The following is a 21996-nucleotide window of genomic DNA, read 5'->3' as shown; positions in this document are numbered from 1 at the left end:
AACCAATTACGAGGATAACCAAACAAAACCTTCCTGTAAACCAATTACGAGGATAACCAAACAAAATCTTCCCGTAAACCAATTACGAGGATAACCAAACAAAACCTTCCCGTAAACTAATTACGAGGATAACCAAACAAAACCTTCCCGTAAACCAATTACGAGGATAACCAAACAAAAAATCTTCCCGTAATCAATTAGTATCCGGAACTGCAACGTGAAAAAGAAGAGGAGGAGACCGGAAGTCTGTTTTCTCTTCCGTATCTGTGTTCGCGCGTGTGTAGTGTGACAGGTTGAGGTAAATCGGCTCGTGACACTGCTTCAACAGTGCGATAGCCTCACGATGGGCGACCAGGATTTCAAACGGGTTTGATTTTCATCCGATCGATCGGGAGGAGGTCGTGAGGTGTTAATCGCTTGTCGTTACCCCATGTATACTACACAATCCGAGACACACGATTGAGCCAAAACTCGGCCCAATCTCCAAAATAGTCGCACGAGTGAAAATCGCAGAGTGTTTGCCCAGCTTAAAGTAGAATATGTCGACAGCTCGGTAGCTAATAGTAATTACTTGTAACTTTCTGACAAGTAATCTACTCACTCTCAAGGGAACCTAAACATAATCCATTTTTTCCTAAGGTAATGTTAGAACAATTGAAAAACATTCCTTGCATGTATGAGATGGGCAAAGGGCGCTGTGTGTGCTGAGCTGTGAAATGTCTGACACAAGCACAATTCACAGTTCCCACCAAACGCTGGAGTAAATGCATGCGGGTCGGTTCTGACCCATGTGTGTAAACTCGATGTAGAATTACAAAAGCTGTGCTTGTTCATAACTTAAGAAAGGAAAAATAAAAATGATGATTTGTGCTAAACGAAAAGATATTTACTGCATATTTGGAAAAGTAAATGACAAAATGAATTTATTTCAAAAGTATATCATAGAAACACTCAGCCATACATGAAATAACCTGGGAAATGAACGCAGGTTGTTTTTGACCCATGTTGTGCATTAGAAGGGTAGCGATACAAAAAGGGTTTTTATTCAAAAAGTAAGAAAGGAAAAAATAAAATAAGGATGTATGATGATCAAAAACAAGTTAATTAAGGAATACCTTGAATACTGAATGATGGAATTAATTTATTGCAAAGATATAGAAGATAAAAACTCAGCCGGGTCACTTTTGACCCATGTTTTGCATCAAAGTTAATGTAGTGTGGTGATAACTCGCTCGTGGCTAGTTAATCCGTAATAATTTGACACATATTTCAGAAATACTTCACAAATCCTATCATATTTGTTAGAAAAGTGAAGGAGGATAAAACGTCCATATTGAATGCTCCAATTGGGTACACACCTCCAGTTTGGAGATATTTTGGGGTTAATAAAGGAAATTAGCATTTTCAACCATATTTTTCTTGTTTTTGTCTTTTGAACAGAGGTGGACAGTAACGAAGTACATTTACTTGAGTACTGTAAGTAAATTTTTTTTTTTGGAAACTTATGACTTTAACTTCACTACATTTGAAAGACAAATATCGTACTTTTCACGCCACGACATTTCTATCAAGGTCCTCGTTACTCGTTACTATGAAGCAGCTTTGAAAGTGTATTTTTTTTTTATTTTCTACAACCCCGATTCCAAAAAAGTTGGGACAAAGTACAAATTGTAAATAAAAACGGAATGCAATGATGTGGAAGTTTCAAAATTCCATATTTTATTCAGAATAGAACATAGATGACATATCAAATGTTTAAACTGAGAAAATGTATCATTTAAAGAGAAAAATTAGGTGATTTTTAAATTTCATGACAACAACACATCTCAAAAAAGTTGGGACAAGGCCATGTTTCCCACTGTGAGACATCCCCTTTTCTCTTTACAACAGTCTGTAAACGTCTGGGGACTGAGGAGACAAGTTGCTCAAGTTTAGGGATAGGAATGTTAACCCATTCTTGTCTAATGTAGGATTCTAGTTGCTCAACTGTCTTAGGTCTTTTTTGTCGTATCTTCCGTTTTATGATGCGCCAAATGTTTTCTATGGGTGAAAGATCTGGACTGCAGGCTGGCCAGTTCAGTACCCGGACCCTTCTTCTACGCAGCCATGATGCTGTAATTGATGCAGTATGTGGTTTGGCATTGTCATGTTGGAAAATGCAAGGTCTTCCCTGAAAGAGACGTCGTCTGGATGGGAGCATATGTTGCTCTAGAACCTGGATATACCTTTCAGCATTGATGGTGTCTTTCCAGATGTGTAAGCTGCCCATGCCACACGCACTAATGCAACCCCATACCATCAGAGATGCAGGCTTCTGAACTGAGCGCTGATAACAACTTGGGTTGTCCTTCTCCTCTTTAGTCCGAATGACACGGCGTCCCTGATTTCCATAAAGAACTTCAAATTTTGATTCGTCTGACCACAGAACAGTTTTCCACTTTGCCACAGTCCATTTTAAATGAGCCTTGGCCCAGAGAAGACGTCTGCGCTTCTGGATCATGTTTAGATACGGCTTCTTCTTTGAACTATAGAGTTTTAGCTGGCAACGGCGGATGGCACGGTGAATTGTGTTCACAGATAATGTTCTCTGGAAATATTCCTGAGCCCATTTTGTGATTTCCAATACAGAAGCATGCCTGTATGTGATGCAGTGCCGTCTAAGGGCCCGAAGATCACGGGCACCCAGTATGGTTTTCCGGCCTTGACCCTTACGCACAGAGATTCTTCCAGATTCTCTGAATCTTTTGATGATATTATACACTGTAGATGATGATATGTTCAAACTCTTTGCAATTTTACACTGTCGAACTCCTTTCTGATATTGCCCCACTATTTGTCGGCGCAGAATTAGGGGGATTGGTGATCCTCTTCCCATCTTTACTTCTGAGAGCTGCTGCCACTCCAAGATGCTCTTTTTATACCCAGTCATGTTAATGACCTATTGCCAATTGACCTAATGAGTTGCAATTTGGTCCTCCAGCTGTTCCTTTTTTGTACCTTTAACTTTTCCAGCCTCTTATTGCCCCTGTCCCAACTTTTTTGAGATGTGTTGCTGTCATGAAATTTCAAATGAGCCAATATTTGGCATGAAATTTCAAAATGTCTCACTTTCGATATTTGATATGTTGTCTGTGTTCTATTGTGAATACAATATCAGTTTTTGAGATTTGTAAATTATTGCATTCCGTTTTTATTTACAATTTGTACTTTGTCCCAACTTTTTTGGAATCGGGGTTGTAAAACGTGATGGTTTTTCCGCAGGTGACACTGAGACAGCCGATCAGTAATCACTAGGGTCACGTCACGTCCATAGACTGGATAAAATCAAGATCAGTGATTTCTCAGCAGCGTTATTTGAACCCGGTCAGTTGTTGGCCGAATGGAAGGAGGCGGTTCTTCTGGAGAACGCACACGCACCCATGGCCCATGAACCCATGTTTCAGTTTTCTGTACGGATTAAAGATTTGTTTCGTTTTAAATGTTTGCCGAAAACGAAGCCTACAAAAACTCACCGTCCGACCTGCGGAAGCATATTGAGGGATATATATACGTTTTATTCCAAGAGAAAGCTTGCAATGAAGTTGTCTGTGCTTTTAGAGCTAGCGATAACGTTGCAAACAGAGCTATGCAGTCTGGTTAGTCAAATGACTTTCTATGGATTTGCCCGCCAAGTTGCCGTAGCCTTGTCCACGGCTAACATTTACACATAGCTAGTTAACTTGGACACTGTTAGTTAGCATGTAAAAATGAAGTTACGCTAACATGAATAACGTTAACTTATCTGAAGTCCTTTCAGAAATATGTTTTAGCATAATCTTGCCAAATAAACAATGTAGAAATCTTTCTTTTCTAGTAGCGTTAGCTACCCAATATGATTTTGAGTTTGAAAAGAGTTTGCTAGCATGTCAAGTGGAGCGTCACTGACTAGCTAGCGTAACGTTAAACCACCATGATGCACAGCATGAGTTCATTTTGTGAATCCAGTCGGTTGCTTCAGAGGCATTCGGTACTGAAGCGTTGACAGAAAATGTACTTAAGTATTTTTAAAAGCAAGTACTTTAACTTAAAGGGGTACCAAATATAATATATACAGTTGCTGATGTGACAAAGTAACGTATTCTTAAGTATTCTATCAAATTTATATACTAGAAAACAACGAAATATCTTGGTAATTGTAAATATAATACTTTATACACTAAACCGCACAAGAGTCGCCATTTTTAAAAGACCGTGACGTCAGCGCTACCCACTGCACTAGCGGAACTCTCCGAAATAGAGGAGATAAGCGTGTAATCATGGCGTCGGGCGCATCAAGTGAAAGCGACAGCTCTGTCGAATCATACGAAGAGATCCCGCAAGACACACTGCAAGCAGGCTATGGCTTAGAAGGGTACCAGTTTGAACCTAGGAGAGGTACTCTCGACTCCGGTGATGAAATAAGAGAAGAAAGCTCGGATGACGGCGAGGATGAGACTGATGCTGACCATGGGCATGGCGAGCGTGGGGCAGAGCGTCTGCGTGCAGGTGACACGGCGTGGTGCTCGTGCGGAAAATGTAACGTGGAGTTGCTCACGAGTCCAGCAGAATTTATTTGCTGCAATGAGATAGGCGCCACCCGTGGACTTGCGAAATCGTCGCAAGAGGCAGAAACGGGTATTTCACACGTGCTATTCCCAACCTCAATGAGCCAACACGACTGGGCACGTACATACGTCATGAGTGTTACGCAGAGAAAATGAACGTGCATTCTGATTGGATAAAATTAATATCATGGCGGGCTGTTCAAACTGCGGAAATAGTTTGCTCGAGCTACTTTCAAAACACTATAACTTTCCAACCTTAGAACAAAAAACTTTTGTAAGTCTTGAATAAGGTTCGTTAATGTGCGTTTTATTGTTATATTTACTCTATATATTGCCCTCTGTTCCCCTTTAAGTAAAAATTTGACTGGACAACTTTGGCTTGTATTTGACCAGCGGGATCTGTACTTTGACTAAAGTAATGAAGTTGGGTACTTTGTCCACCTCTGAGTACTTTATTATTATTATTATTATTATTATTAGACGAGCACAGTCGTTTATTTTCTAGACAGTGGATACTATAAGCACTGAACTTACAAATGCCACAGAGTTTATATAATATTCCTGGGCTTTATTTTCCGCTCCCAGTGAGAACACAGCCAGCTGTGTCCTCGAGGGCTTCTGGAGCTCCGAGCTGAATCCCAGGTGTTTAATGCTTACTGAAGCGTGAACGTGCAAAACAAAGTACAGACCTTTCAATAATCCGCTTCTGCTCACTTGAATGTTTCTTCATCATGTCGCTATCTTTACAATAATCACTGAATGAAAAAATACAAATCAGTTTCGGATTGTTTTTGTTTGTTTGTTTGTTTGTTTGTTTGTTTTTACCATCCTTGTCTGTGTCCATTTGTCTGAAGATCTTGTCAGTGCGTTTCTCCGGGGTCGACTCATCCTCTGGCATCTTCATTACCGAGGACACCATTTTGTAAATCGCCTGCGTATGTGATATAAAAACCTCGGGTTAGGGTTACCGAATTTAAAAAAAAAAAAAAAAATTGGTTCTGCAAACAATTAATTTGCTCGCTCATTCTGTAAACATTTTTGATCAGTTAGTTCCAGGAAATATACTTTGTATTATGAAGAACAATCACAGACAGTCAAGATTATTTTTTGTTAAATGCACACAGAGCCTTTGGACTTGATTGCCATTTTTGACACAACCGTATGGCCTGTGGAACAGCAGCTCGACGTGTTCTGTTTATTCAGCTGACGATATCACCAAACGTTCAACTGAACCAATACTGATATGGAACAAACTGCTGTAGCAACAGGGACCTACAGTGCAAACAGAGCAGTGCAGATAAACAAGATCAACTGTGAGCTCCTGCTCCCTTACGTATCCCCCCCCCCCCCCCCCCCCCCCCGCTCTCGCTTATATCAGAACGCAAGTGATCGAAGGAATAGGAGACTTATTATGAACGTTGACTTCAACAAATAATGAACCCTGAAACAAGTAAAGAGCAGCGTCTCTCCCCAGGGATTTCAAACAGCATCCTGGTAAACAGTCATTCTGAAACAACGTCAAAATCCACCCCGTGTGTTTCATAAATACATTCAGTCGGTAAACAGGAAGTTGATGTGCGACAGACCTGAAAACAGCATACATGGTACAAAACCCCAAGCTGAAGCTCCGTACCAAATATCAGCAAGTTGTGATTTGTACAACCCCGATTCCAAAAAGTTGGGACAAAGTACAAATTGTAAATAAAAACGGAATGCAATAATTTACAAATCTCTTGTATTCACAATAGAACACAGACAACATATCAAATGTCGAAAGTGAGACATTTTGAAATTTCATGCCAAATATTGGCTCATTTGAAATTTCATGACAGCAACACATCTCAAAAAAGTTGGGACAGGGGCAATAAGAGGCTGGAAAAGTTAAAGGTACAAAAAAGGAACAGCTGGAGGACCAAATTGCAACTCATTAGGTCAATTGGCAATAGGTCATTAACATGACTGGGTATAAAAAGAGCATCTTGGAGTGGCAGCGGCTCTCAGAAGTAAAGATGGGAAGAGGATCACCAATCCCCCTAATTCTGCGCCGACAAATAGTGGAGCAATATCAGAAAGGAGTTCGACAGTGTAAAATTGCAAAGAGTTTGAACATATCATCATCTACAGTGCATAATATCATCAAAAGATTCAGAGAATCTGGAAGAATCTCTGTGCGTAAGGGTCGAGGCCGGAAAACCATACTGGGTGCCCGTGATCTTCGGGCCCTTAGACGGCACTGCATCACATACAGGCATGCTTCTGTATTGGAAATCACAAAATGGGCTCAGGAATATTTCCAGAAAACATTATCTGTGAACACAATTCACCGTGCCATCCGCCGTTGCCAGCTAAAACTCTATAGTTCAAAGAAGAAGCCGTATCTAAACATGATCCAGAAGCGCAGACGTCTTCTCTGGGCCAAGGCTCATTTAAAATGGACTGTGGCAAAGTGGAAAACTGTTCTGTGGTCAGACGAATCAAAATTTGAAGTTCTTTATGGAAATCAGGGACGCCGTGTCATTCGGACTAAAGAGGAGAAGGACGACCCGAGTTGTCATCAGCGCTCAGTTCAGAAGCCTGCATCTCTGATGGTATGGGGTTGCATTAGTGCGTGTGGCATGGGCAGCTTACACATCTGGAAAGACACCATCAATGCTGAAAGGTATATCCAGGTTCTAGAGCAACATATGCTCCCATCCAGACAACGTCTCTTTCAGGGAAGACCTTGCATTTTCCAACATGACAATGCCAAACCACATACTGCATCAATTACTGCATCATGGCTGCGTAGAAGAAGGGTCCGGGTACTGAACTGGCCAGCCTGCAGTCCAGATCTTTCACCCATAGAAAACATTTGGCGCATCATAAAACGGAAGATACGACAAAAAAGACCTAAGACAATTGAGCAACTAGAATCCTACATTAGACAAGAATGGGTTAACATTCCTCTCCCTAAACTTGAGCAACTTGTCTCCTCAGTCCCCAGACGTTTACAGACTGTTGTAAAGAGAAAAGGGGATGTCTCACAGTGGGAAACATGGCCTTGTCCCAACTTTTTTGAGATGTGTTGTTGTCATGAAATTTAAAATCACCTAATTTTTCTCTTTAAATGATACATTTTCTCAGTTTAAACATTTGATATGTCATCTATGTTCTATTCTGAATAAAATATGGAATTTTGAAACTTCCACATCATTGCATTCCGTTTTTATTTACAATTTGTACTTTGTCCCAACTTTTTTGGAATCGGGGTTGTAGTTGCTGAGAAAAATGTTATGAAAATTTTGTAAATCCACGCTATATGCTTTGTAAATACATTCAATCGGTAAACAGGAAGTCAATGTGCGACAGACCTGAAAACAGATACATGGTACAAAACCCCAAGCTGAAGTTTGGTACCAAGTACCAACTGGCTATGATTTGTAGTTGCTGAGAAAAGTGTTATATGTTTCGTAAATACATTCAGTTGGTAAACAGGAAGTCGATCTGTGACAGACCTGAAAACGGTAAACACGGTATAGAACCCCAAGCTGGAGCTCGGTACCAAATATCAAGCAGCTGTGATTTGTAGTTGCTGAGAAAAATGTTATGAAAATTTTGTAAATCCACACTATATGCTTTGTAAATACATTATGTTGGTAAACAGGAAGTGGATGTGTGACAGACCTGAAAACGGTAAACACGGTATAGAACCCCAAAGCTGAAGTTTGGTACCAAGTACCAAGTGGCTATGATTTGTGGTTGATGAGAAAAAGGGTGTTTCGAACGGACGGACAGAGGTAAAAAAAAAAATAACACTATAACCGCCCCGTCCTTCGGAGTAGGGGTATAATTAACCAAATTAATGAAAACAAACAGTTTCTTCAGAGCTCTTGCTGTTCTCTCACCTGCACTATTTCCAGCATCTCGGCTCGGCTGATGTATCCGTTTCCATCCAGGTCATACATGCTGAAGGCCCAGCGTAGCTTCTGTTCCAGACCTCCGCGTGACGTCACACTCAGGGCTATGATGAACTCCCGGAAATCAATCGTCGCGTCGCTGTTGGTGTCGAAGGTACGGAATACGTGTTCTGCAAATTTAGAGGCGTCTCCGTATGGAAAGAAGTTGGCGTAGATTTTCTTGAACTCATCCACGGTTAAGTGGCCGGTCGGGCAATCTTTCAGGAAGCCGCGGTACCACTCCTGCAACTCGTGGTCTGTGAACTCTGTGTTTTCCCGCAGGTCATTCAGAACCTCAGGACGCAGCTTGCTGTTCTGTTTGCCCATGATGGTAACACACTCTTACACCAGGACCCCTCTGCTGGATCAGTGTGTGTCTGGGTGTCTCACGCCTGCTCTGCACAATGAGAACAATCAATAAAAATAATCAGTCAGTCAGTTCAACATTCTCAGACATGTTTTTTTTTTTTTTTTTTTGTATTTCCATTTTTAGCCACTTCTTTTTTTTCCCTCTCTTTTGTCAGATGAGGATTTGGCCAGATGGAGAAAGATATTACATCTAGTGTGATGACAGAAAGGTGTCTAGTATCCATGGATACCATTTAATGGCCTATTAAGGTGAAAATTTCTCAATTTCTCAGTGCTGGTGGGGTGGGGGTGGTGAGCTGATGGCCATCTGCTGACAAAAGGTCGTGACTCGCATTAGATGACCTCAGAAACCGCCAAGATGTTGAGTTACAAGCCAGATAATGAATACAAAGGCGCTTACAATCCTGCTGTACGAATAAATGTTTGTGTGTGTCACAAGACACCAAGTCACAGTTTTACACCTTCTGCATTCTCTCCATCTCTATCCTAAATTCTACAGACACACTACAACAGTCGGAGCTGTTTCGTTTTTTCAGCATGTGATTTTTCTCTGGTCATATTTCATTCTTGAATGAATGAATGAATGAATTTATTTTTATTTAGAACATGTATAAAATATTTATGTAACTATTTGTACATACAAAAGAAAGAAAACGAGAAATAAAAAAAATAACAAAGAGCTAAGACATTACAAAACACCGCACATTGTTCGAAAAAGGAGTGGGAGGAAGTACAATACTTTTTTAATTTCCCACCCCTTTTTAACGACCCCAAAATCCAAACTACATTAATACACCTATAAAAATATATACCATATATACACTTCATGAATATCTATATAAATATATAATTACAAAAATAAATATATACTACATACCATATATATATATATATATATATATATATACTTCATAAATATCTATATAAATATTTAATTACAAAAATATATACTACATACCATAGATACACTTCATAAATATCTATATAAATATATAATTACAAAAATATATACTACATACCATATATACACTTCATAAATATCTATATAAATATTTAATTACAAAAATATATACTACATACCATATATAAACTTCATAAATATCTATATAAATATTTAATTACAAAAATATATACTACATACCATATATACACTTCATAAATATCTATATAAATATATAATTACAAAAATATATACTACATACCATATATATATATATATATATATATATATATATATATATATACATACACACTTCATAAAAATCTATATAAATATATAATTACAAAAATAAATATATACTACATACTATATATGTATATATATATATATATATATATATATATATATATATAGAGTATGTAGTATATATTTATTTTTGTAATTATATATTTATATAGATTTTTATGAAGTGTGTATGTATATATATATATATATATATATACTTCATAAATATCTATATAAATATTTAATTACAAAAATAAATATATACTACATACCATAGATACACTTCATAAATATCTATATAAATATATAATTACAAAAATATATACTACATACCATATATATATGTGTATATATATATATATATATATATATATACACTTCATAAAAATCTATATAAATATATAATTACATATATATATATATATATATATATATATATATATATATATATATATACTTCATAAATATCTATATAAATATTTAATTACAAAAATAAATATATACTACATACCATATATACACGTCATAAAAATCTATAGAAATATATAATTACAAAAATAAAAATATACTACATACCATATATATATATATATATATATATATATATATATATATATATATACTTCATAAATATCTATATAAATATATAATTACAAAAATAAATATCTACTACATACCTATCCCTGTAAATATGAAGATATAAACTATCCCTATAAATAAATATATACCATACATACCATATACTAAGTTAGTTCTAATATAACAATCAACCCTATTCTATTTGTCCCTCATCATCCTCCGTTAACATACTTCCTCTTCTATATACTTGTTTAAAAATATTTTTTTGTACCTTTTTTAAACAGATTTACGATTCTTAATATTTCATAGTCATTATGGTTATTATACTCATGCAGAAACTTTTCAGCGTCGCTAAGAACGTGCCATGCGCCGTATTAGAGGAGCGTTAACTGTTGAAAAGGTGTGATCTGAACCCGTTAGCTCTCTTTATAACCTCGGCTCTGAAAGCAAGATCTTGGTGATCTGGAAGCAGGCCGCTCAAGGATACAAACACATTTTGGGACTGTACCGGTGAAATGGTTAAGCGAGGCGAAAATGTAATGCCTCAGTTCATCTACAGCAGGGGTCCTCAAACTTTTCTACTTTAAAGCCCACGTATTCATACTTGTAACGAGTCGGGGCCCGTTAAAAAACATCCCCGGTTATTTTGGCTCATCTATTCTGTTAGAATCTAATAATCTGTTGTCAAGTGGATTAATGGGATGCGACATCACTCCCTGTTACAGATGGGAGTCCAGGAATTAAACAGATACAGTAAAAACTATTTTTTTAATTGTAGATATTGTATTTAAAATGGTCTGGATGTCCCAGAAGCCGAACCCATGCATGCAGGGCATTCTCAGTCAAAAGGGATTAATGATCCAAAAGTGGAGTCTGGTTTATTAACACAAGAACTTATTGCCATGTTTGTGTTCAGCAAACACGCAAGTTATTAAAACCAAGAAGTCCACTCAAAAGAAGTGGATATACTGTAGAACCCACTCATTAATTTACTAACTGACTTTAGTAGAATAAATTTTGATCCTACTGTAGCTGTAACAAAATACAATAGTTATGCATACTATTAATTAACTTAATGTGAAGATAATTAACAGATAATCAACATTTTTTAATGAGAACTGAAGGCAAATTTTTATCAAAATTCTATTTCTCATTTTATTAAATATCGGAATGCATTTTTGATCGCTATTTTGTCGCAAGTTCTGAGTGTTTGAAATATGCTCTGTAATATATATCAGTCCATATGTCAAAGCAATGGCCGTAAACGAGATTCATTGAGACCTGTGTGAGACATCGTAGGACGGAAGTAAAACGTACAGCGGAAATCAAAGTGATCGACATCTGCCAACGTTCCCTGTGTCCGAAATCGCTCACTCGTTCACTACTCCCTACATAGGGAATTACTATATAGAGGACTATATATTGAGCTTGTTGGTAAAATGAAAATGCTTTCAGACACTAGTCCGTCACGCTGGTATTTACGTCATTACTGTCGCACGATTAAAACGTGCCAGATCAGTCGGCTGGTGGGTTTCAAAATAATAAATGCATGCGTGTGTTTTTGTGATAAATCCATATTATACTGAGCGCATTTCACACATTAATCAATACAGAGTACCTGCAGCTTTCAGTTCTTTTAAATCAAGGCTGAATACTTTCTTCTTTGCCGCTGACTTTTATTAAATCACATTTCAGACATTTAATTTGATTTCTTTCAGCGTGACCGCAATGCATGATGGGATATATTGCTTTGGTTAGTGACCATCGTTGTACACTACTTTTCATGATGCATTGTGGGATACTTTGAGTGCACTATATAGGGTGTAAATAATCCTCATTAAGGTTTCAGACAGCACTACAAAATGGCGTCCTCACTCTATAGTGCCCTATATAGTGAGTAGGGAGCAATTTCGGACACGGGTTGTCAAAAGACGCGCGTGCCGTCTTTCGAATGCTGATGTAATTTTGTTTGTTTTGATAGCAATCAGGAAAGTTTGAAAAAAGTAGGCGTCGTTTAAACTCGTTTTTGTGCAATATTTCGTTTGGAAAACGGTTTTCAAAATGGCGGCGCTGACACCTGGCTGACACTTCACGTTTCGAAGTCTCGCGCAAGTCTCGTGAAGATCGCGCGGATAAGCGACGCCTGCCGTGGACCAAACGAACTAAATTCAACATGGCTACAAACCGAACAGGCCGATAAGTATAATATTTAATTGCAATTGGGCCATCCTTAAAAAAAATCCGTTTCCTGTCCACGGGATGAGCAAAAAAATTTTGTCGGGAGGGAGGGATTTTTCATCTCATCTCATCTCATTATCTGTAGCCGCTTTATCCTTCTACAGGGTCGCAGGCAAGCTGGAGCCTATCCCAGCTGACTACGGGCGAAAGGCGGGGTACACCCTGGACAAGTCGCCAGGTCATCACAGGGCTGACACAGAGACACAGACAACCATTCACACTCACATTCACACCTACGCTCAATTTAGAGTCACCAGTTAACCTAACCTGCATGTCTTTGGACTGTGGGGGAAACCGGAGCACCCGGAGGAAACCCACGCGGACACGGGGAGAACATGCAAACTCCGCACAGAAAGGCCCTCGCCGGCCCCGGGGCTCGAACCCAGGACCTTCTTGCTGTGAGGCGACAGCGCTAACCACTACACCACCGTGCCGCCGGGAGGGATTTTTTATTTTTTATATTATATATGGATGGATAAGAAATTGCAATGCTGTTTGTTTTTTCTTTCAGTACTTTTTCATTACAAAAGCAGACACATTTAATAAAATGACAGTTTAATCAACTGAAACTTGTACAAAAACTTTAAGGTAGCATTTTAAATGCTGACTGCAACATTTGCAAAACTTTTACAAAGGTACTTAAAATGTCCGACACACGGACTTTTTGTAGTTCTAAATCGAGCGTTAGGCCTAGTTCGGATGAAATTACACTATTAAAATGATCACTGGATGATTTGTTTTTCTGAATCTTTACTATTTTGTTGTTCGCTAGAATACCATTTTGCGATTTCACACTTAAGCAAATGTTTGAAAACTCCGGATCTCCTTCCTTCATGGTGGCTGCCATTTTTTTGTGCCGCACGGCGCATGCGCAGAGCTGATTCGACAGGGCTTTCCACAAGCGCCGGCTGCGGCCACACAATTAAGTCCAGCCGGCTACTTTAATGACTATTATTTCTGTAGCCCACAGGCTCTAAATATTAATTTTCGATTTTAATAAAATTAAATGTTTATCTAACGGACTGACAATAATGTCAAACTGAACCGCACTCATTTAAGTTGTGATTCGCGCTGTTTGTACCGATAATAACCACAAATTCCCCGCCGACTTCGTTGATCAGGGGAGAGTAACTCATCCGTGGCCCCGACATGCGGTGTGCGCGTGCACTCGGCGGAGGCAGTATGAGCCTTAGTGGAAAGCCCTGGGAATGTGTAAATGTCAAGTTCGGGTTTAGATTTACGAGCCCGAAAAAAATGTCGAAAAAACGGCGTTAAAAAAAAAATTTCACCCGCACAAACGGCACTCACCCGGCCGGTGGACCGGAAACAGAACATTTTTTAATAATGGCCTTAGTTGCCAATAAAACCGAAAACGGAATTGAATGAATAACCTGTTAATTAAGAAATAAAGCAAGTTTAAAAATGACTTCAGTTCCTCTTTAATGCCTGGTCTTGAGCTGCAAATATGAAGCCCTCCGTCTCATTCTTCAGGTCGCCTGTCTTTACCCGATTCCAAGATTTGTTCGACAAGTCTTCTGTCCCTCTCTTATACTGCCCATGCATTTCTTTTCCAGTCCAGTCATCGATTCTCTCCCTCTTCTTCCTGTCTTTATACGTCTTTGGTGTTTCAACTTCATCAACATTTTTCCTCTGCCATGCAGCCTTCAAGAGAGGTTTCTGGCTTTGGCTGACATAAACATGAACATTTTCTTTTTTCAGTATTGACGGCATCCTCAACACTCAGCAAGCCACGCCCTCCTTCTCTTCTTGATAGGTACAAACAGCTCACATTGGCCATTATTATTATTATTATTATTATTACTCTTTGTTAAATTTAGTACGCTTGCCTTTATTTCTTACGATTTAAGGTGAGAGGTTTTGTCCAGATTCTAGTCATGGTTTTTGTTTTCTGTTTTTTTTTTTTTTTTTCCAGTGTCACATGTCACTGCTGCTCTGCTTCTTGGAAGTTGCAGTTACGTAACCACAGGCGTAGCTGAGTTTTACTCACTCCCACTTTCCTTCGAATGCTTGCCAAGCCACTATAAAACTCAGAACTTTCCAGTCTGCAGAACAAAATGGAAAAAAGACAGACATACTACATGCCTGGTCTCACACGACCTTTTTTTTTTTTTTTAGTTCAAATAACGATGACATGGGGGTCGTACAAATAAACAGCTGTGTAGAGCAGCGCAGTGACTTTTTTTTTTTTAATAAAAGACACCAAATTAAAATCTTGAACAAGCGAGTCAAAAATAAGCCATTTTCAGGGACGGGGGTGTAAAATGTCGAATTTGTGTTGTGTTATTTGTGGATAATATGATTTACTAGTCGTATAAATAACTAATCACTATTACAGAGAAGGTCTACTGTAGGACTTTTCAAGCCATTTTTCCAGATGTTTTCCAGGTGCTGTGCATTAACAATTGAAGCTACATGCATTCGAATAAAAAAAGTCCAAATCTTATAGAAAAAAAAAATCATATTTGTGAAGTTTTTAATTACGCTAGAGCAAATGGAATTAATCAAAACAGACCACCATTGAAGCTAGACTGTCTTTCAGATTTTTCAAGTTTTAGGTCATAAAAAGAATTTCCCCCTCCCGACACCCAATTATTTTTGTTTAGTGACCGAAAGCGACTGAATCCGAATCACAGACTTCCAATTTTATTTATTTATTTATATTTAACAGAACAATTAATGAATTTATCTCCACGTGGCACTAAATTCTCTGCTATTTTTTCCTGCTTCACCATGACCCAATACAAGATACTACGTCATCCATCACGTGGTGGGCTTTCCCCGTTCACGCAACGCAAACAACTGTGGGATACAAATTTGAAACAGGAGAGAAAAATGGAGGACGTGAGTGTGCAAATGAAACGTGAAAGACTGACTACAGTAACGGAAAGAAAGCGAGAAGAAAAAACGTTATGTTATATACGAAGGAAAGGAAACGCAGGGCCAAACTAATAAATATCGGCGCTCAGCGAGCACCTCGGTGTGATCAGCTGTTCGTTTAGCAACAGAATGATGGAACTGTCAGTGCACGCTCAAAGGGAAACCTGTAGATGGCAGTAATGCAACACTGTGGATGCCAGCTGCCGTAAAACCCAAAAGAAGAAGATGATAAACCTGCGCATGCGCACACGGACTTCCTCTGTCTGGCTGACTGAAAATGTGCATATGGGTAAATATGTGAAATATTAAACTCATTAGCCGAGGTGTTCAAACGGTCCAGCGTACATTTTTCTGCTCGTCAGGCCTTGATTGTGCACTGTGTGGAGATGTTTATGTAACACTGGTGCTCTCCAGGCCATGACTGCTTGTCTTTGTTGTTCTGCCTCTTCTTAGAGCAGTCCACATTGCCACCGCCTAAACCTCACCCATGCTGTCCTGGCTCACCACAACGTTCTTTTGTACTCGGTCACAAAGTTCACACCATCACGCGACATGGAATTCCTTGCAGGACATCTGCGCAAAAATCAAGACCGAAACAAAGCTCTGCACTAAATGTATCACTTATATCAATTGTTTATTAGCTCATATTTGTTCACGCGGGACACTTTAGCATGTGTAGGCTTGATGACATCAGCTCTCTTGATAACAGTACAATCCTCCTGGTGGTTGGAGAGTAGTAGGGAGTCAACTCTGGTCCATCATGCATAAATCATCAAGCCCATTAACCTTTGTGTTTGTGTGAGCCTCATTATGTCCCTGGGCTTGAAAGCAGGCGAACCGAAATCTATCCTGACTGGTGTCAAAAGATCAGCAGAACACAAATCCGACGGCTTTCTCCTCCACTGGACCAGAAGCTGAGCCGAAAAACCAACACCTCCTGTGCCAGCTCATCAGATAATCCAAAGGGTTTTTTTTCTCTTCTTGGGATAGCTTGCTTGTTGAACTTATCAAAAGGTCAATGTTTCCCCCCCCCCTTACTGATTTCTCCACTGAAACGAAGTCACTGCACGTCCAATTGTGTGCCATCAGATCAGTCACAAGATCACGTACACATAGGGGGTACAGTAGGAATCCATTTCTGTCCCCCAAGGTACAATCTACACTAACGGCTCATTATTAGACCTCAAGGTAACTATCAGTGCGTTTACATGCACATCCAAATCGAGCTGCTGTCGGTAATCGAGCTGAGGGTCCCAGCAGGGGTGCCAGAGAAATCCAATCCTACATGCACACAAGGAAATCGAGCTATTGTGTGAGGTCCATTGTGCACCCGAGCCACAGGTGGCGCTACACGCCCCATCGTGTTGGTACACTTCCGGTTGTCATCATGAAGAAGAGCTATTCAAGAGTATAAACAAAGTTATCAGTTCCGTGTTCGTTCGTTCTCCTTGTTCCTCCGGACCTCTTCTGCTGCTCGCTACTACTACTGTTGTCATGCTGACCGAGGCTGTTGTGTTTCCCGCTTGTGGTCTCGTCACTCGTCACTTCCGGAAGGGGCAGTGCTGAAGTAAGTAGCTCGACTACGTAGCTCGATAGGGTTTACATGCACTAAGTAGCTCGGCTACAATCGCATAATCTAGGTCGCGTAGCTCGATTACGAGAAATCCAGTTCGGTTCGATTTCAGCCGAGCTAAGGTGTTTCCATGGCATTTAGAACTTCGATTTCAGTCGAGCTACGGCAGAAATTCGATTTTCTCTATGTGCATGTAAACGCACTGACTGTGTACCTTTTTAGGACCAAAAAGGTAAATACATGTTCCCAATCAGTATATAAAGTGTACAAATAAGTACCTTTAGACCAGTGGTTCTCAACCACTGGGCCACAAAACACCGTGTAGTGGGCCGTAATATTTTTTTTTTCTCAAGTTGAAGCTAATTTTCACTTGTCGTAGGGTACAATTCCTGATTTGAGCGCAATTAGCACGCACATATAAGGACGCTGTTTTCACTGAGGCTTTGAGAAGTATCCTCATTATCACTGTCACGTTTCTTTCGAGTCATGTTTATAACGCTGTTTAAATACTCTGCTTTATGATTCGTTTTTGTAAATATCACGCCTGGTCATAAACACTCTTCCTGCACTTAGATCTGTCTACCGCCACCTATCTTGTAGTGTCCTGATCCCCAGATCTTTAACCCAGCCACATATAAAAAGTCGTACTCCTCCATGCTCTTCCAGCTTTTCATCTGTGTGTCTGTGTAGAACGATGTCTGCACTGCAGCACCAGGTAGTCTGAGATGTCGTGGAACTCAACGGATGGATAATTTTCCAACTTGTAGGAAAAATACTTCTTTTAGCGTGTAAGGATCTAATCCCATTGAGTGGGTTCTGTTGTTGTTGGCACCCATCAGTCTTGGGAGCTTATGGGGTCGCGCTCTTGTTGCCTGGTGCAGAGTTGACGATCCGCTTGTCGGTTTTCACCTTAAACCCCATGCACCCAGTGTGGTTAATGGAGCGTGGCAAGCTAGCACCTTATTGGCTGGGGGCTGCCCAGCTTGAGGCGGGCGGTAGCTACCCAATGAGGCACAAAGGCCTCTCCCACCGGCGGAAGCAACCCCTAGCGTCACGCTCTGCGTCAATCGAGCTGGAGACTTATTACCGGTATACTGCTGTTTCCCGTGTTGTGCCTACGCTACATAGCGAAGCTGGAGTGTCCTCTCCAGTGTGCACGAAGCCTGGGTAGGAAAGATATGGAGGATAGGCTGTTACCCATGCAGCAAATCCCCCCTCTCCAGGTCACTAAAATGGTCCAATGGAAAGGCAAAGGCCAGTATGCTTGGTTCCAGCAGCGTCGCAGGAGTTGCCAGCACATGACCGTATAAAGCCATTTACTGCCTAACAGACTACAACTCTGGATTTTGCCTCGAGGTTGACTCCTGAAACCTTTTCCACGACTGGATGTAGCCACAAGGCAGCAGAGGTTTGCGATCAGAGTTTTCCTTCTCTTAGATGGGCTGCTTTCCCAGGCTAACGAGTCCCATCTACCCGAAGAGTGGGTTCTATATCCACTTCTTTTGAGTGGACTTCTTGGTTTTAATAACTAGCTTGTTTGCTGAACACAAACACGGCAATAAGTTTTTGTGTTAATAAACCAGACTCCACTTTTGGATCATTAATCCCTTTTGACTGAGAATGCCCTGCATGCATGGTCCAGCTTCTGGGACATCCAGACAATTTTAAATACAATATCTACAACTAAATAAAAATGTTTTTACTGCATTTATTTAATTCCTGGACTCCCATCTGTAACAGGGAGTGATGTCGCGTCCCATTAATCCACTTTACAACAGATTATTAGATTCTAATAAAATAGATGAGTCAAAATAATTGGGGGTCTTTTTTAACGGGCCCCGACTCATTACAAGTAAGAATAGGTGGGCTTTAAAGTAGAAAAGTTTGAGGACCCCTGGATTAGACCATATTGACCCAGTAACAAGCCATTGTACCCATAAAGGTACAATAATGCATGTACTTTCTTTTCTGACCATGTAGGTTGCTGGATTGTCTCCCGGTCCCAATTTTTCTGCTGGAAGAAGCCCTCAGTCATGGTGTAGGAGTTATATGTCATAGAAGTGACCCCAGAATGAGCAATTATTCACAAAAATGATAAGAAATCCCCCCTCCCCCCCTGTAACCTTTGCATGTTTTGTTATTCATGCCCAATTTTCACTTCTGTCTGAGAGACCTGAATGTGGTCATGACTCAGTTAGTGACATTTACAGAAGACACACAGCCTGTTTATTTCTTTCCTTTCACACGAGTTAAAACTGGTTATACACCAATTCTTTTTTTTCTCACCATGTTTTAACAGGTTTTAGAGTGAAAAATAATCTCCAAGCTGACCTCAGAAGAATTTGTGTACAGGATGTTTGACAGATAAACACAGCTGGGCCAGACCTACCATCACAGATCATCACAGACCATCACTTACCGTCACAGACCATCACCTACCATCACAAACCATCACTTACCGTCACAGACCATCACTTACCGTCACAGACCATCACTTACCATCACAGACCATCACTTACCATTGCAGACCATCACCTACCATCGCAGACCATCGCAAACCATCACCTACCATCGCAGACCATCGCAAACCATCACCTACCATCGCAGACCATCACCCACCACCACCTACTATCACAAACCATCACAGACCATCACCTGCCAACACAGACCATCACAAACCATCACAGACCATCAACCATCAGACCATCACCTGCCATCACAGACCATTACCTACCAACGCAGACCATTGCAAACCATCACAGACCATCACCCACCATCGCAGACCATCACCCACCATCACAGACCATCACCTGCCAACACAGACCATCATCAACCATCAGACCATCACCTACCATCGCAGACTATCACAGACCATCACCTGCCAACACAGACCATCATCAACCATCACAATCACCTGCCATCACAGACCATCACCTGCCATCACAGACATCACACACCATCACAGACCATCACACCATCACAAACCATCACAGACCATCATCAACCATCACAATCACCTGCCATCACAGACCATCACCTACCATCACAGACCATCACCTGCCATCGCAGACCATCACCTGCCATCACAGACCATCATCTGCCATCGCAGACCATCACAGACCATCATCAACTATCAGACCATCACCTGCCATCACAGACCATCACCTACCATCACAAATCATCACAGACCATCATCGACCATCACAGACCATCACCTGCCATCGCAGACCATCACCTGCCATCGCAGACCATCACCTGCCATCGCAGACCATCACCTGCCATCGCAATCACCTGCCATCACAGACCATCACCTACCATCACCTGCCATCGCAGACCATCACAGACCATCGCCTACCATCACCTGCCATCGCCGACCATCACAGACCATCGCAGACCATCACAGACCATCGCAGACCATCACAGACCATCGCAGACCATCACCTACCATCACAGACCATCACCTGCCAACACAGACCATCACAGACCATCGCCTACCATCACAGACCATCGCAGACCATCACCTACCATCACAGACCATCGCCTACCATCACCTACCATCACAGACCATCACCTACCATCACAGACCATCACCTGCCAATACAGACCATCACCGACCATCGCCTACCATCACAGACCATCGCAGACCATCACATACCATCGCCTACCATCACAGACCATCACCTACCATCACAGACCATCACCTACCATCACAGACCATCACCTGCCAACACAGACCATCACAGACCATCGCCTACCATCACAGACCATCACCTGCCAACACAGACCATCACAGACCATCACCTATCTCCCCTGTAAACGGTTCAGAGATGTAAATAGCCAAAAAAACGGCGTTTCTTTACTTTTAAACACCGTTATTTCCTCTTCAACAAGAAGTGTGTGTATTTTGTGTCAGTAGCGCCACCAGGGCGGCGAGTTTAACTCACAGATGTTGGATGTAAACATGTAAAAACCCGACACTTATACTCAGCGTGAGCGGCTCACCCTCAGAGGCTGAAGATGATCCGTAAACTCCGGCAGGCTTACACAAGAGTCTCCTTAGCAACGGGCGAACCGACCGAAACCTGTTTATCCGTAACCAACACACTTTTAAAGTCGATTCCCAAACGGATATTCCATTGTCGCGTAGCTTTAAGAAAACATTATTTCACCGCCAATCAACACTTTTCACTTTTCCTCTCTGACAGAGCGCTCCATCATCATCATCTTCATCACTCTGCCCGCGCGAGACTCGATACTCTGGACCAGCCCGCTCGCCTGTCCATGGGCGCGACCAAAACTATTCGTAGGGGGGACGTGTTTAAAGACGTCTGATTATTTTGCTACTTTTACCTTTCGCAAATTAATTTTTTCTTCAGAAAAAGCAAATCACGGTGTATTCTGTAGGAATATTCAAATATATTCCTGAAATGAAAGTGTCGAAAGGAAATCATCCACAGTGTTTTTGAGATAACCCCCCAGGGCGTGAAGTGGTCCGGTCCAAATATGCTCCTCATCGGAAAAAGCAGCTGTGGCGACACATTGTGGAAAGAAGCGTCTGCCTGGGGGAAGTGGCTTCCGCACTGGGCTGAACTGTCT

The 21996-nt window shown here is 40.7% G+C and overlaps 1 protein-coding gene across 3 annotated transcripts in view; it reads right to left on the bottom strand.

The window, feature by feature from the left end:
• Positions 1-21680, bottom strand: part of hpcal1 (hippocalcin-like 1) — a 31692-nt gene extending 10012 nt beyond the window's left edge. Inside the window, exons 1-3 of one of the 3 annotated variants that reach the window (XM_060917938.1) lie at positions 21403-21680; positions 8468-8915; positions 5409-5514 (exon numbers count right to left, since the gene is read on the bottom strand). In XM_060917938.1, the coding sequence (XP_060773921.1) occupies positions 5409-5514; positions 8468-8845 (484 nt within the window). In that variant the 5' untranslated portion in view covers positions 8846-8915; positions 21403-21680. Of the gene's footprint in view, positions 1-5408; positions 5515-8467; positions 8916-19686; positions 20349-21402 lie in introns of those variants that run through there. The other 2 variants (XM_060917939.1, XM_060917940.1) reach the window with 2 other exon arrangements.
• Between the last annotated feature and the right edge of the window lie 316 nt (positions 21681-21996).

This window comes from Neoarius graeffei, chromosome 3, assembly GCF_027579695.1.
Source record: "Neoarius graeffei isolate fNeoGra1 chromosome 3, fNeoGra1.pri, whole genome shotgun sequence".
In the NCBI taxonomy this organism is placed as follows: Eukaryota; Metazoa; Chordata; class Actinopteri; order Siluriformes; family Ariidae; genus Neoarius; species Neoarius graeffei.
This window is presented reverse-complemented; position numbering and strand designations above follow the sequence as displayed.